This window comes from Monodon monoceros, unplaced genomic scaffold (genome assembly GCF_005190385.1).
Source record: "Monodon monoceros isolate NGI ecotype Baffin Bay Population unplaced genomic scaffold, NGI_Narwhal_1 Super_Scaffold_2, whole genome shotgun sequence".
NCBI classification, from domain to species: Eukaryota; Metazoa; Chordata; class Mammalia; order Artiodactyla; family Monodontidae; genus Monodon; species Monodon monoceros.
This window is the reverse complement of record NW_021703776.1, coordinates 14,172,271-14,189,961: the sequence shown is the minus strand read 5'-3', so window position 1 is coordinate 14,189,961 and position 17,691 is coordinate 14,172,271. Positions and strand designations below refer to the sequence as shown.

The 17,691-nt window shown below is 41.7% G+C and overlaps 1 protein-coding gene across 2 annotated transcripts in view; it reads right to left on the bottom strand.

Annotated features, from left to right (window-relative positions):
• AMPH (amphiphysin) overlaps window positions 1-17,691 on the bottom strand; it is a 187,154-nt gene that overhangs the window by 62,891 nt on the left and 106,572 nt on the right. For both annotated transcript variants that reach the window (XM_029233264.1, XM_029233265.1), the window contains exons 5-7: window positions 14,539-14,634; window positions 7,539-7,646; window positions 5,536-5,621 (exon numbers count right to left, since the gene is read on the bottom strand). In XM_029233264.1, coding sequence (XP_029089097.1) covers window positions 5,536-5,621; window positions 7,539-7,646; window positions 14,539-14,634 — 290 coding nt within the window. The remainder of the gene's footprint in view (window positions 1-5,535; window positions 5,622-7,538; window positions 7,647-14,538; window positions 14,635-17,691) is intronic.

Here is a 17,691-nt window from a genome sequence, read left to right as displayed (position 1 = left end):
ATTCATGTTCTTTTTTCAGTGACATTCTCAAAAATCATCCCAGAATCCTGATTGGTTTATTAGATTCAAAATGCCAATAAAGAGCAAGAAAGGACCAGAAATACTAAATAGGTCTAATATATGGAGTAAACATATATTCAGGGAGTTTATAATAAGAATACTTACTGGGGAATAAGAATGTGCCCATACACAGTAGGCACCCCTCTTATTTAAACAAAGAGTTGAAAGGGTAGAGAAAAGGGGGCTTCTAGTGGCTTAGCTGTGCCTTGTGGTGAGTCAAATTCCAAACAGTAGAGGTGGATGAATGTTGCATCATCATTAAAGCCAATAAAAAGAAGAGTCATCTAAGCACTTTCTTATATTCCCTCACTTAACCCTCATAACAACCCCCTAGGCAGTGATTCTCATTTTATATCCAAAAAAACCTGAGGCACAGAGAGTTTTACTGTCCCAGGCCATGCAGTTAACAAGTAGAGAACCAGTATTTGGTTGCAAAAGGAGGAAAACGCAATAGAAAAGCATGGCATGTTTGCCAAGAAATTCTGCTGAAGCGTGAATGTTGTTATTTCCATGCTTTCTCATGAATTACGTGGATTGGAATTTTAATAAAATAAAAGCTAGAAGTTCAATTTAGACGTTCGGAAATGAAACAGTAGTTGAGTGCTAAAATCCATTCTACCAATAAGACTTACTTCTCCTATGGCTTAACCTGTACCTTAGATTCCTACCATGTTTCACTTAATCTTTTTTTTTTTATAAGATTAGTTTATTTGGGTTTTCTTCATCCTTTTTTTCAGCTTCATTAAGGTCTAATCGACAAATAAAATTGTACGATATTTAAAGTGACATGATGGTGACTTGATATATACATTGTGAAAGGATTCCCCCAACTAGTTAATGAACACACCCATCACCTCACATATTTATCTTTTTCTTGTAGAACATTTAAGTTCTATTAGCAAATTTCAATTATATAACACAGTGTTATCAACTACAGTCACCATATTTTACATTAGGTCCTCAGTCCTTATTCATTAGAGCTGAAAGTTTGTACCTTTTACCAACCTCTCCCTACTTCCCCCACCACCAGCACCTGGCAACCACTTTTCTACACTGTTGCTATGAGTTTGCATTTTTTAAAAAAAGATACCACATATAAGCGATACCATGCAATATAACCTCACACCTATTAGAATGGGTATCATCAGAATGACAAGAGAAAACAAATGTTGGCAAGGATGTGGAGAAAACGGAGCCCTTGAGCACTGTTGGTGGGAATGTAAATTGGTGCAGCTGCTATGGGAAACAGTATGGAGATTCCTCAAAAAATTAAAAATAGAACTATCATACGATCCAGCAATTCCACTTCTGGGTATATATACATGAGGGAATGGAGACAGAATCTCAAAGAGGTATCTGCACTTCCATGTTCATTGCAGCGTTATTCACAATAGCCAAGATATAGAAACAATCCGAGTGTCCATCAACGGATGAGTGGATAAAGAAGATGTGATATATAGATACAATGAAACATTATTCAGCCATGAGAAGGAAGGAAATCCTGCCATTTGTGACAAGACGTACAGACCTTGAGGGTATTATGCTAAGTGAAATAAGCCAGACAGAGAAAGACATATGAATGTTTCGCTCAATCTTAATATTCTTTACCTACAGTGATTGGCCCTGAATTCACCTTTTTCTTTTAATTGATTTAAAGTACAGTTGACCCTTGAACAACACAGGTTTGAACTGTGCAGATCCACTTACACATGGATTTTTTCAATAAAGATAGTACTTGTATTTTCATTTGACAGATCTTTAAATTAACTAAGTGTAGGGGAAAGCTTGTGTTCAATAAGAGATCGTGATATGTGGAGTCAAAAGAACTAGGGTTTGAGTTCTGATTCTAGCTGAACTGTTTCAGTTTCCTGCCCTTGGACGAGTCATTTATCAATTCTTTTGTTTTTGAGGCAGAGCTAACAGTACTCGGACTTTAGACTGTGTGAGGGTCAGCAACCCTGCGTTGTTCAAGAGTCAACTGTAATATACATAATCATGTGTATGTCTGTACACACACACACACACACATTAATAAAGAAAATCCTGGCGCAGTGTGTTTGGGAAATAGTTAGTACGCGGAGGGTCAGATCAGAAGCCTGGGAGGTGACAGCCTGGGGAGACAGAGGACCTTCCAGACCAGGAAGCACGCATTTATTTGCAGGCAACAGTTACTTACAACCCATGGCCCTGTTGGACCTGGGGGAAGGAGAGGACTTGGACCTGTATTTGAGGAAGCTAACTAAGGCAGAGGCTGGATGGGAGAGGAGAGACTACACGTGTCCTGACAACATCGTGCAGAGGGACCCAGCTCTTGCATGGTTTGCAAAGGAGTCTTCCTGGGGCACTTGAACTGGCAGCCTAGGACCCCAATCACGCAGGCAGTAGTTCCTCATTCAATTACTAGACAAAGAGACTATCTAACTCTGGCTGCACACCTCGTGGTGGGCTAAGGTGGCTCCAGACACTAACAATCCAGTTGGAGGAGCACATGAGGGCCGACTGATAAACATGTGCTCCATTCATACTGGTGAGAGAAAGAAGCAGATTTCAGAACGGCACGCGAGTGTTAAAGGTACCACAAAAGGCCATACATGGTTACATAGCAAAAATTAGCAGATACGCCAGAAACAGCTGAAGGAACCAAGAGGAGAGGAGAGTGATGAGCCCTGTGCCAGCTGAAAACATCTGCTTGAGACGACAAAGAGGCTGCCCTGAAGAAGGGTCAGGTTTAAATAGAGATGGGGGAGTGGGATGAAGTTGAAGTCGATGGTGGGTATCGTTTTCTTTGCATCGATTTTTCACTATAATAAACAAAACCCTAATGAAGACCTATGACTTGAACTCCGGGTCCAGCTTTACTAGTTCCTTTGAATAAGCTTCTTGACTGTAAATGCTGGGTGAAAGGCACGGAAAATAGAAGCTTCGATGGGCACTGCCGACCTGCTCCCCCTTCTGATCCCTCAACTTTGAATGTGACTTCACACAAAACCTTTGTAAGTATGATGAGAAAGAGTTAGCATCTCACCAACTATTTAATTATGTATGTTCCTTTAATGAAAGGTGAGTTAACATTTTTTTGTTCATTTATTTATCGCCCATTTGAATTTCTCCTTTTGTGAGTCATCTATTCCTAGTTTGCTTATTTCTTGGTGTCGTTTTATTCTTATTTATTTATAAGGGATTTTCTATTAAACACATTGAACTTTGAATACATTGAGCAAAAACAAGAATCCCTTTTCTTCTATTTTTAAATTCTGTTTCCTGATACACAGCGTATCTTGTTTATATCAATGATTATTTAGAGAAATAACTGGCACTAGAGAGAAATACCTTATTTAGAATGACTAAACAAACATCCACAATTTTCTAATATGTTTATTGCTTCCTTTTAGAACTGAGAAATTAAATCAACTAGATGTATTTAATTGAGAAAAAAGTTCAATATTTTTAATGCAACTTATCATATAGTGATTCTCTCCAATTTATGAAATCAGAGATTCTTTCAAAGTAGGGACTGCCTTGGTCTAGTTCGTGAGTATAGGCCCAGCACCTAATATAGCAGAACAGGACAGAACAGGCATGCAGTAAATAGTCCATGAATAGGGCTTCCCTGGTGGCGCAGTGGTTGGGAGTCCGCCTGCCGATGCAGGGGACACGGGTTCGTGCCCCGGTCCGGGAAGATCCCACATGCCGCGGAGCGGCTAGGCCCGTGAGCCATGGCCGCTGAGCCTGTGCGTCCAGAGCCTGTGCTCCGCAACGGGAGAGGCCACGACAGTGAGAGGCCCGCAAATACACACACACACACAAAAAATAGTCCATGCGTAAATGAATGAATGAATGAATAAGCAAATGAACAAACCAATGAATGAACAAATTTGGCACTCATTCCACTGGAAGGGCACATTCTGACTATAACCTTGGCTTCTAAAAAACTAGCGTCACCAGCAGTAAGATATACACCCACAAAGAGTATCAGCCTCTGAATTCTGATATCACCTGCTTGGGAGGTTTCATTTCACAAGTTCTCCATAAACAAGAGACTCTGAGACATTACCATTTCCCCAAAGGACTTGTCTGAGGCATCCTCAGGTCCCTCCTGGTCAACTTAATTTCTTTATTAAGATGTTTCTTTGTTCTCGGAAATGGTGGAAAGGATTAAAAGCTCAGCTTACCGCAGTCCCAGCTTGCCAGCCAGGATGCTCGCACCTCAGCACTGCCCTGAGGGAAGCCTGTCCCCGCTGGGAGCTGGTCATTGTTTCCCCCAGAGCCCCCTACAATGCAAGAAGAATACTCTGCCTATAAGTCTGTTTCTGTGTCATAGATAGGTTCACTTGTGCCATATTTTAGATTCCACATATAAGTGATATCATATGGGATTTGTCTTTCTCTTTCTGACTTAAACCTCACTTATGATCATGTCTAGTTGCATCCATGTTGCCGCAAATGGCATTATTTTGTTCTTTTTTATGGCTGAGTGGTATTCCACTGTATATATGTACCATATCTTCTTTATTCGTTCATCTGTCAATGGACATTTATGTTGCTTCCATGTTTTGGCTATTGTGAATAGTGCTGTTATGAATAGAGGGGCGCATATATCTTTTTCAATTAGAGTTTTCATCTTTTTCAGATATACCCAGGAGTGGGATTGCCGGATCATATGGTAGTTCTATTTTTAGTTTTCTGAGGAACCTCCATACTGTTTTCCATAGTGGCCGCACCAATTTACATTCTCACCAACAGTGTACGAGGGTTCCCTTTTCTCCATATCCTCGCCAAGATTTAGGATTTGACTTAAAGCAGTGTTGCAATGACAAGCACAATTCTGTTTATTCAGGGTGGTAGCATGGGGGTGCTGATGGGAATTGAGAGATATAAGGCCCCACTTCACCCAACAACTTCTTGTTCAACCACTGAGTGGGAAAACTGCACTTAATGGCATGAGAAATGCAGAATACCTATAAATAAGAAGAATAGTTAACATCTAAAATAGGAATGAAGTTCGGGTTAACAGGTAAGGGCTGAAAGTAGAGGCTTCGTATCAAAGACAGAAGACTAGATGAGCTATTGGAATAAAGGAAGTTCTTCCAAAAGCTAAAAGAGTATCCTCGTAAATTTCAAGGTTAAGGACAGTTCTCCTAATGCTTCTTAGCTGAGATTTGGGTCTCCACCTGAGAAATATACCAAGGTCTAAAACTGTGCCATCCAGTGGAGTAGCTGCTAGCTACATCAGGTTATTTAAATTTAAAAGAGTTAAAGAGAAATCATTTTAATTTAAAATTCAGTTCCCCGGTCACACTAGTCATATTCCAAGTGCTCAACAGCTAGCCACGTGTGGCAAGTAGCTACCATATTGGAAATTATAGATTACTGAACACTTCTACTGCACAGTGCTGAAGCATCACACGGAATAAGACAAGATAAGGAATATTCTCTGTTCGCGAACTTGTATAACCTGTACAGAAACATCTTTACCTTGACCATAATGATGGTAACTCTTCTTGTAAGTCAACGTTAAACTCTTCAAACACTTTCTGTGCTTTCTGAAATTCCTCTTCTGCCTAGAAGTGACACATAACATGTTTACACTAAAAAATATCACATAGACACAAGCCATTTCTAGACACAACATCGCTTAATATAAAATAGGAATAGCTTTATGGCATCCCGGAAACATTTTGGGAAGGAAAGAATCTGGTAAAAATCCAAAAGATTTTTTTCAATAAAAGTGAAATACTGGGGACTTCCCTGGTGGCGCAGTGGTAAAGAATCCACCTGCCAATGCAGAGGACACAGGTTTGATTCCTGGCCCGGGAAGATCCCACATGCTGCGGAGCAACTAAGCCCGTGCGCCACAACTACTGAGCCTGCGCTGTAGAGCCCGTGAGCCACAACTACTGAGCCTGTGCTCTAGAGCCCACGAGCCACAACTACTGAGCCCACGTGCCACAGCTACTGAAGCCTGAGTGCCCAAGTCCGTGCTCTGCAACAAGAGAAGCCACCACAATGAGAAGCCCACGCACTGCAACAAAGAGTAGCTCCTGCTCGCCACAACTAGAGAAAGCCCGCATGCAGCAACGAAGACCCAACGCAGCCAAAAATAAATAAATTAATTTTTAAAAAAGTGAAATACTGAATCTTATTTCAAAAGGAAAACGTGATTGATTACAATGGTTGCTCTTGCATCTCTTACAGAGTCATTCACTCTACAAACATGCATTAACAGCCTGTCACATACACTGCTCTGCTCGGGATGCTGGACACGGATGCTTCTCCAAGAAATTCCCTGTCTAGTGGTAAGTCTAAGTAATTACACTACAAGAAAGGGCTTATAAGCTGTTATGGAGCATGCTATTAAGGAAGATGGTGCAAGGAATAGAGAAGGTTCCATAGGGCAGGTGATGTTTTAACTTGGTATCAAATCTTGAAGAATGAGCAAATGTTTGCTAACAAAGGGGATGGAGAATGGACTGCAATACATAAAAGGTGGACTTGCTGGACTGGGGATGCTAGCTCACTAACCATGTGGACTGCTCCACCTTTGTGCACCTCAAATCCGTAAAATGGACATAGCAATGCCCACCTCACAGGTGTTGTGAGTATTGAAGAAAGAGGATGTAAATGAAGTGTTGAACCTGGTGCGTGGCACCTCAGGGGCCTCGCGTGAAGGGCAGCTCTTATCACAGCTGCTCAGCAGCTGGTATTGTAGGTCACAGAGGCTCCAGCTTAGGCCATGTGTAGAGGGAGGAAAGGAGGGGAAAGAAGACTTGAAAGTTGACAAGGATGGAGAGGTGAGTCAGAACCAAGTTGCGAAGGTCGCATGGGCCATGGTAAGGAATCTAGAATTTTTTTTCTACAGGCAATGGGAGCCATTAAAAGACTTAAGCAGTGGAGAAACTCTATCTAGATATGTGCTGCAGAAAGGCCATCCAGGCACCTGTGTGTGTGCGGATAGGGGAAGGCAAGACTGGATGCCAAGTGAGAAGTCAGCAGGTGTCTCCCATGAGTTGTCAGCCAATGACTGACATACATGGTAAAAGCTCCGGAAATGGGTTTTCTAAAAGAAAAAGAATGTCATGCAATTGTAGTACACATCTGTACTCTCAAGCACAATTTATGTCTGAGAACTTCACACTCGATTTCCTAGTTGAATCTGCATTCTGGCATCAAGTATGGAGCACAACCACAGAAAGAATGTAAGGACGCGTTACTTTCTTTGATCAGGCAGTACTGCTGGGGGTGAACGTTTATGATGATGAAAATGTGAGTCAGTGTCACCCGTGTGAACTCTACTATGACCGGAAAACCCTTAATGTTACTTGAAAATTATGAACGGCAGCCCACAAGCACTGTACTTCAGTTTCAATTCTGTCCTGATTCCAGTCTCCATTAGAAAGGGAAGATTTCATTTTCAAAAGCAAAGTTGCGATAGGTCACAGAACATAGAGAGTGGTGACAACAGTGGGATCGGCCCCTACCTTAGAGATGCGACTCTCGTCCTTCCTCTTGGAGCTCTGCAAAGCCTCCAGGTGGTGGCGGGCACTGTCGTAGTCCACCAGCTTCCTGCTGCGCTTTGCGATGCGGTTCTGCCAACAGGTAAACATATGCACTAAGAAAGAGACGCGGTCCCAGACTCTCTTCTTGACTGCCGAAATGCCTTCCTTGTCCGCAGTAGCTGGGGACCTTGACCGGAGATCGAGGTGAACCAGAATGTCACTAGACAAATGATCCCTGGAAAACAGACTACAGCCTCCGCTCCTTTGTGTGAAAACCATTAGGTAAAGGCCTCCCTTCCGAAAATAATTAGGACAATCGTGAGGAGGTGAAGGCTGAATTTGCAATCAAAGACCAGAGAAATTCCGGAACTGGTTGAGGGAAGCACCTAAACTTATACTCTCTGTTAGTCTCTATTCTAGATCTTTAAATGTTCCATTTTGAAGATAGTACAAGACTATATTAGGATTTGGTTTTATAATTCTCATAGCACTCACACTAACAGTAGTTCTATAAATCAGATGTACTTCCTAAGAAACCCTTCTGCCTAGAAGTGTTTGTCAATCCTTTTGTTCATTCAAATCATCTGAGGAGATTTAAAAATATATTGATTTCTAGAGACTTTTGTTTCCAGTTAGGATATAGAGAGCTGCAAACAATGTTACGGTCACACTAGCAAGAAAAAAATCTGGATAATTTATAAAAGCATAAATTGTCTTGATTGTATCACACACATGAAGTCATAAGGCAATAAAGGAATCTCAATTCCAAAGAGGGATGAGTCTCTTCAAGGAGAGACGAGACATACCAACTCTTTCACCTTTGGCAAGTAAAAGCTGTGGCCACCATACAAGTGGACAAGAAGTAGTCAGCTAAAATTTTAACACATTGTTTAAGGTCTATTGTGGGCTAATGTGTCAGTTTGGAATAGCTGGGTGTCCAAGACAAAAAGGGAAGTTGCACTTACGGGCAAGCTCTTTCCTTGGGCCTCCATTGGATGCTATGAGAAAGTCTGGGGACAAGACACTTCCTTGCAGTGCAAGTGAGAATGAGATGATCTCTGATGGCTATGGGGGTAGAAAGACAAAGCCCTGCCCATTCTCTTGGACATTTTTCTCTTTACAAAGCAAAAGCCTTAAGCCACTTGAGGAGGAAACAATAGATCCTCTGGTCCACAGAGACCAGGCAGAGATCCACTGATTCTGGGGGAAAGGTAGAAGCAAAATCGATCTGGCCCCAGTGATGGATAGGAATCCCTTGGGCCCCTAGATATATTCAAAAATAATTGTAACACACAGAAGAGTGGGAGAAAAAAATCTCAACCCATAGGGGAGGAACATAAAACCCTCTTGGGCCCAAGATCTGATTCCTATAACAAGAAGAGGTCTGATCCCACTTTGGCAGGGTCAGGAAACTCCTGCTCAAGCTCAACCACAGATACGAGGCCGACTTTGCCTAAGACAGGCCAGGAGAGTATAACATAAAACAGCCTTGCCTCAACTCCAAGCCCAGCACTGAATAACGAGAAACAGCTGCCTACCACTGGAGAAAGGCCAAGTGTATGGAGAGAGATCCTCTCTGGAACATTGGCACACAAGGACACCTGAAATCTGAGGGAGGCAGGAACACGGAGAAAAACTCTCTGGCATCCAAGGGCCCAACCAATGTGGGTCAAAGTAGAGGCAAAAACTAGACTTCAACCCAAGAGCCTGAACATTTTATAGATGTTAGACTATACGTGCAAGGTATTAGCAGCCCAATTCCAGAGGAATTTGAAAGCGACAGGGCACCGAAAGTAACAATAGCAACAACAAAACACAAGTCCAGCTCAAGGTGCAAGCAGAGTAATTTGAACTGTCCCACTACTGGCTTGACAAAAAGGCATGCCCATTTCCAGGCATAAATAGTACTCCAGTCTTCACTATTCTATACACGATGTCTGGCATTCAATCAAAAATTCTGAAACACACACCTTAAAAAAAAGAAAAACGGCCCATGAGAAAAGACAGAGCAAGCAACAGAACCAGACATGACCCAAATGTTGGAAGTATTAGTAATTCGGGGGGGGGGGCTGCACCCATGCAGCATGCGGGATCTTAGCTCCCCAACCAGGGATTGAACCTGTGCCCCCTGCAATGGAAGTACAGAGCCATAACCACTGGACCGCCAGAGAAGTCCCCAGTCAGTAATTTTAAAATAACTATGACTAATATGTTAAACCATCTAGCTGGTAAAGGTAGACAAAATACATAAACAGATAGGGAATGTCAACAGATACATGGAAATTCAGCTAAATGGAAATCAAATGGAAATGATAAAATTTATCAGGAGAAATTTCTTCATTAGACTTAAAACAGCTGAGGAAAGAAACAGTACAGTTCAAGATAAATGAAATGAAGAGAAAAATTTCTCATTAAAACACAAAGAGAGGGACTTCCCTGGTGGCACAGTGGTTAAGAATCCGCCTGCCAATGCAGGGGACACGTGTTCAAGCCCTGGTCCGGGAGGATCCCACAGGCCGTGGAGCAACTAAGCCCGTGCGCCACAACTACTGAGCCTGCGCTCTAGAGCCCGCGAGCCACAACTACTGATGCTGCGTGCCACTACTACTGAAGCCTGCACACCTAGAGCCTGTGCTCCACAACAAGAGAAGTGACTGCAATGAGAAGACCACACACCACAACGAAGAGTAGCCCCGCTCGCCGCAAGTAGAGAAAGCCCGCACCCAGGAATGAAGACCCAATGAAGCCAAAAATAAAAATTAATTAATTTTTAAAAATCACTAAAGAAACTGCCACAAAGTGAGCAAAAGTTTAAGAAAAAACAGAATCAAGCATACAAGACCAATATAATATCAAACAGTCTAACTGGAGTCTCAAAGAGAGGAGAGGGAGAGGCAGAGAAACATCTGAAGTGATAATGGCTGAGAATTTTATAAAATAAGGAAGACATCAAAGTGCACATCCAAGACATTCATAGAATCCCAAGAGGGATAAATACCAAACGAGACACAGACAGCTACACCAAAACCAAACTGCTTCAAATCAAGAATAAAGAAAAAAAATAAGTACAAAGGTAAGAATTACAGAAGACTAGTCTTCAGAAACTGTGCAAGCCAGAATACAATGGAGTAGCATCTCTTAAGCACTGAAAAATAAAAAATCAAGAGAGATTTTTAGAATTCGATTCCCAGTGAAAATACCTTCCAAAAGTAAAGGTGAAATACACGTTTTTTTAAAAGACAAACAAAAGCTGGGGGAACTCATTGCCATATACGAATTTTAATACCAACAGGAGCTGTACAAAGAAATGAGTACCAGAAATGGTAAAAATTAAGGTAAATAGACAAGATTTTGGTTTTTTACTTTGAATTGCTTGAAAAGGTCACTGAACTAGAGAAAAGCAGAAACAATAGATCGTGGGCTTTATAACCTATGTATAGGGAAAATATATGACAATAAGAGCACAGGGAATGGAGGGAGGAGCTGGAAATACACTGCTATAAGGTTCTTAGACTGTACATAAAGTGCTGCAACGTTACCTGAAGTTAAAGATGTACATTGCAAACTGTAGGGCAACCACTAAAAATTAAGTTAAAGAGGGACGACTAATAAGCAAGTAGTGTAAAATATACTGATTCCTGAGCCCCAGACTAAGAGATTCTGATTTAGTTAGTCTGAGGCAAAGTCCAGGCATCTGTCATTTTTAAAAAAAATCCCCAGTGGTCTAGTTGTGCCCGGCTAGTCTAATACTGAGAACTGCAGAAGAGGACCCTTAAAAAACTTTAAATTTCATAGTGTATTTTTTAAGCATGCCTTTGGGATAGTAGAAAAGCTTCCATAAAACATTGGTTGGTTGATTTGCACTTGTTTCTTATAAATTCAACTGTGTGAGAGGCCAGGAAAGCCTTGCCACCAGTCCTAGCGTCCTTGATGAAGCTGGAATAAACCTGCGCTTTCAGTAGGAAAAGAAAAAAAAAAAAAAAAACCAAAAACAACCCAAACTTTAAATTTCATAGGGTAGGAAGAAGAAAAACAACAATAATATAAATGTTTATCGTTTACAAAACATAGTCCTCTGGGTCCTCACAGCAATGCCCAGTATGGGTGTTTCAGGGATTTTCCCATTTTACAGGTAGGGAATTTGCAGTTGCATGAGATTAACCTCTAACTTGTCCAGAATTACTCAGAAAGTCTGTGGCGAAAGATGAATTAGGTATCAGCCCCGGGACCAGTGCCAAGAGTAGGGTGACTCCAGTGAGACACCTAGGGCACAATGTTTAAGGAGGCTCTCACTCTTGGGGTAATGTTAGTGCAGGGTCAGCAGTCCATGTAAGACTTTGAACCCTCGTGCCCTCACCTGTCTCACTCAGTCCCTGCCCCTGATGCTTGGTTAGTACTCTTTCTAGCACTGTTCAGGTGTCTCTGACAGACTCTGTCATCCAGCTACCATCTGTCACTCTGTGCCACTCCTCTACATCCCCTTCAGGGGTGATGACAGGTGGGGCGGGGCAGTTACACTCATTTAGCTGCTTCCAATCCCTTTCACTTTATCCTCTGCACCGACCACTTCTGACTGGCGTCAGTGGAAGGATGGCTGACATACCACGTTCACTCAAAATATGCGATGAATTAGCCCAGCAGAGTAGAGAGAAGGGTGCTAACAAGGTGACAAAGCTCATTACTTTCGGCAGACATCTGTTACCTTCCAAGGAGCACCGCCCCTTGAGGTAGTGGCCTTGTGTAACTCTGTGGAAACTTTTACAAAGCTCTGCTTTGTGGACTTGGTCGGGGGTGGGGAGGTTGTCCTTTAGTATCTTCCAAAAAAGCAAATCTTGATGCTTTGAAGATAAACTTGATTTTCGAAAAGAGGCAAAATTCAATTACTTCCAAGCCTGGGAACAGTGCACTGGATCATCTTATTTTTTGTTCAAAAACAAGAAGTGAAGTAAATAATGTGAGTCATTTTCTTGTGTAACTGACAAGTTAATTACGGAGTACAGCTTACCATGGTAGAAGTGACATTTTGAAGGCCATCACTTATTTTGATGCATATATTTTTGTGTTGGCAAAACATATCAATCTTATTGCCTTACCTACCTGATATTTGGGAAACCTGAAAAAAGAACCACATCTCCTAAGAAAGGGTAGAGTTAATACACTATAGCTTTCACATGGAAAATGATACAATTCTTATTTAATCATCCAGTAGTAAATTTTATTAAATAAATTTACTAGCTTAATCGTAAATAGTTTAATTAAATGGCTTTTAAATATTTACTTATTTTAGTTATTTATTTATTTTTATTATTTTTGGCTGTGTCGGGTCTTAGTTGCAGAGCTTGGGCTTCTCTCTAGTTGTGGCATGTGGGTTTTCTCTCTCTAGTTGTGGTGCTCGGGCACATGGCTCTGGAGCTGTGGGATCTTAGCTCCCTGACCAGGGATTGAACTTGTGTTCCCTGCATTGGGAGGTGGATTCTTTACCACCGGACCACAAGGGAAGTCTCAATTAAATGGTTCAATTAAAAGTTCTTCAGATTCCCCACTATTCATTGACCGTATGCAGTAAAGAAAATAATTTACTAAATTTTTAAAAAATTTCAACAATAACCCCAATTTGGAATTCATTTTGGCCCACTGCTGTAAATATGCGCTTAATGGCTCATGCACAGCTGCAAAGATAAAATCTAAACTTCATTTTACAATAACTGCTAACAGCTGTAAGCCTGTGTAGGTTGGGGACAAGCTGGCTCTTATTACAACATTGATTTTAGATATCAGTGCTGCATAACAGAAACTGTAACACCAGGTGCCCTGCCAATCACAGCTGGAAAAGTCAAACACCATTCCCTCATGAATGGTACTGCACAGCCCTTGCTGATGGGCTGCAGTAAATATTTGGAAATTTGCCTAACCATGCACACCCTGTTGATGTTAATGAGCCAAGGAAGTCAACTGTGTTCCAGGCTTTGAAAATGCTCCACTGTATTTTTAATCATTAATCCTCCTTTTCATCAATAACCCATTCACTACATAATCTCTCAGCACTCACTTTACGAAGTGACAGAGTCTGTATTCACATCTAACTTCCGTCCATTGCGTAAAAGGCACAACATCTGTGTATGTTCACAGAAGAAAAGTCTTTCAACTATTAGGAACAGCTATCCCAACTGCTCTCCAACCCCAGATTGTTTCCTTTCCAAGTTAAACACTGCTATTTCCTTCACTGTTCACCATATGAAATGGTTTCACAATTGTCTATCTTGGTTGAAACCCTATGTGTATGCTCTAATATTCGAAATGTGACTTCAGAGAAACAGAGAGAGAGATTATGCAGGCTCTTTCCACGATGCAGGTAAAACCATATTTCATTTATCTTCAGGGAATCCAGCTAGATAACATGATTCCAAATCTCTCATGTAAGATGTTTCAGTAACTGGAGGATCATCATTGGGTGTGACCTCAACCATGGACACCATGGACCACAGGAAAAGAACTGCTTAAACAGAATAAAAGGACTTCCCTGGTGGCGCAATGGTTAAGGATCCGCCTGCCAATGCAGGGGGCACGGGTTCGAGCCCTGGTCTGGGAAGATCCCATATGCCGTGGAGTTTCCTCATGACCTTTGTTTATTCTAATGGAAATTCTTGCCAAATGCCATATAACCAAAAGGTTTGAACATAAAGAAGACTGGAATTTTTTGGTATCTCTGATTTATGATTTTATATCTATAGGATTAAAAAGACTTCTGTAGAGAAATAAAAGCTGAAGCAGTTCATTAAAGGGGGAAATGTGATTTCTGGAACTATATTTCATTTTAAACTGTTAGGAACAGGACAAAAATCTCATGCTTAAATAAATGAAAAGTTACCAACTGTTTTTGATGTCAGCTTGAGGACTTTTAATTCTACTTATCTCTTGCCCATGTTTTAATAAGAACATGGGACCATTCAATTCTTCCCTTTATAGACACAGAATAAAATACCTTTATGTCAGGAAATTGGCCCAGATAGGTGTCCAGTGTCAGCAAGGACCCATCCACTAGTTTTTGATGGAAGTCTTCCCACAGCACATCACATTTCTGAAAGAAAAAGAGAAATAAAGAGACAACTGCAGAATTATTTTAATTGGATAACTTTCACCAACTTCTAAAAAACCTGAAACTATAAAATTAAATAAGTTCTACTTCCCTGGCTAGTAAATGCTAGAAAAGTGTGGATTATTTAAGAATACAGTAATCTGGCTACCAGTTCTAATTTATAATATAGGCTACCTAAGGGCTCAGCTCATGTAAAAATGTGTTTCTGATTCCAAATTACTAAAGAATGTAGAAACTTCAAAAGGTCCCCCGATTCCTATAAATGGACTTTGGGGCTAGGAGTCTGTGAAGAATTCCACCAAGACAGTTTGCTTCTGAAGCAATCCATGAAATTAGAAACCACTCCAGACAAACAACAAGCCACAGCTGAAGCCTCCACATGGAAAGCAGAAAATTTAGTCATACTGGGAATGGCCTTACCATTGATGGAATATCAGTTGTCATAAACACAATGAGTATTAGATATTATTATTATTGTTACTCCTATTACTGTCAAGGCATTGGGTTAAAAGCTGTATGTGTCTCTGGGTGTATGTGTGTGTGTGTGATTTAATTCTCACAAGAGCCTTATGAAGAAAGTCTCATTGTTGCCATTATACAGAAGATGATGCTGAAATCCAGAGATGTTACATAGTTTGGCTAAGGTCATGCAGCTGGTATATGACAGACTCTGGTTTCAACCCTTGAATTTGAAGCCCATGATCTGTCGATGACACCAGGCTGCCTCACCAGAACAGAGTTCATATCCTAGCTGTGTGACTTTGGAAAACTGAACGTTCCTGAGTTTCAATTTCTCCAAGTATGTGAGTTGACAACATAAACTTGCTTCACAGAATCCCAGGCATGTGCGCAAGAACGTCATTCCATATTCCTCCCATTACTACATCTGGCGTCTCCTGACAATGTCTACCCTTCCTTTTTTCTTAGCAATAGAATGTCCAGTTTTAGCCGGGCACACGGCTGCCTAGGATACAGACCATACTTCCCAGCCTCCACTGCAGCCAAGTGTAGCCATGAGACTAAATTCTGCCAATGGGATGGACTTTCAGGAAGTGGCCCTAAAAGGAGGCTTGTCCTCCAAGCCTCCTCCTTCTTGCTGACTGGAAGACAAAAATGAGAGCTGATAGCCAGAGCTCAGAGTCATCTTGAACGTGGAGGTGGCAGCAGGGATGCAGAGACAGGTGCCTGATGCTCGTGGGTCCCCCATACCACACCTGGGCTGCCAACCTCCAAGGTCGGTTATGGGAGAGAAGCTTCTCTCTTGTTGAAAACCACTTTTTAATGGTTGATTTGCTTCCCTTTTTCACATGTTAAAACCCAATTCTAATTGTCATAGATCCTTATTAAGAATTTTATGCAAACAGGGACTTCCCTGGTGGTGCAGTGGATAAGACTCCGTGCTCCCAATGCAGGGCGCCCGGGTTCGATCCCAGGTCGGGGAACTAGATCTCACATGCAAGCCACGACTAAGAGTTCGCATGTCACAACTAAGGAGCCCATGTGCTGCAACTAAGGAGCCCGCCTGCTGTATCTAAGACCCGGCGCAACCGAATAAATAAATTAATTAATTAAAATAAAAGAATTTTATGCAAACAAAAAAATTTAAGTCCACCGTACAAAGAGGCTTATCTTATGATCTGAGCAGACGCCCTGGACATGCAGTGTCAGGTGCTTCACCATTGAAAGATTCCCCAAATCCTGGCAGCCACAAGGATCAAGGTAGGACAGCAGCTGTCTCCTTAGGAATCAAGGTCAACACTGGCATTTGCCACACACAGAATTGCAACGTGGTGTTCTGAAAAGCCATTCACACAAGTTTCTAACCATTCCCTTAAAAATTATTCTTTTCACAATGAATTTTTAATTATACACCTCTAATTGGAAATTTACAAAATGAGTTAAGCCTTTAACAACACGCTGTTGAAACACAGTGTCTTTATATTTAAGAAATGTGAGAAGATGCCATTCCTCAAAACTGCATTGGAAAATGGTGTGTGGAGGCTAGTTTTGCCTAATTCACATACTGAAAGTTTTCGAAAGAGGTAACGGAGCTCACAATGAGCTTTCTTCATAAATAGATCTCAGTTTCTATCATAGTCATAACTGTGGGGATGTCAGAATTTTGGTGAAGCAGCCCAGGAAAGATGTTAATCCATCTTTCCAAAGGCTGCGTAGATGATCAGTATGTCATGTACCAGAGCCTTCCCTGAGTTGTGGCGGCCATGTCTTAACTCTCCTGTGCCTCGTGAGAAGCAACGAGCTCCCATGAAGTGGGCATGATGACCAACCATTCTGTTTTAACAAAGAGCTTAGACGTGAGAAAACCCGACTGCAGGCTTCCTAAAGTCAGTAATAATCACACACACTGTGCACTAGGTCGAGGATGTGAATACACTCGACTTTAAGTGTGTTTTTAGGAGATACAATTATTATTCTCACTTCGCCGATAAGGAAACTAAAGCCCAAGAAGATTAAAGAACTCATCTGATGTCACATCCCATTCCGCCTTCTTCAAAGCAACAGTGACCACTTTCTCACTTCCCAGAGCCAGACAGCCCTGAGCTAGATGGTGCATTTCAGGTGTTAAGACATGTCTAAGGACGAAGCCTTTCGTTAGTTAAATTCCTATTAGCAGGCCCTGTCCTCGGCCCTGCAGACCAGCAAATGGACCATCTGGTGGTAAAGTGAATGGGATGCTCTTCCCAGATCCCGTGCCTGCTTTCAGGGAGGGATGGGGAAGAAGGTGCAGTACATAAAATCAGGCCATGAGCCAGTTCTCCTACTGGAATGGGCTAAGAAGTGTAGTAAAGGACAGACAAGTGCTATTCTTATGTTGAACAAAACCAATCTTTAAGCCACAGCTTTCTACTCAAGTGGCTTTATTGTCATGTTCACTCCTCACTGCAAGTTTGGGTTGATCTGGATGGTGGAACTGCACAGTGCCTTCTGGGTACACGGTGCCCCTTCATGATTAGGGCCATGAAGTGGTGAGAGGGGGTCAGGGGATAGGCTGAGTGAGCAGGACATGGTGGGAACCTC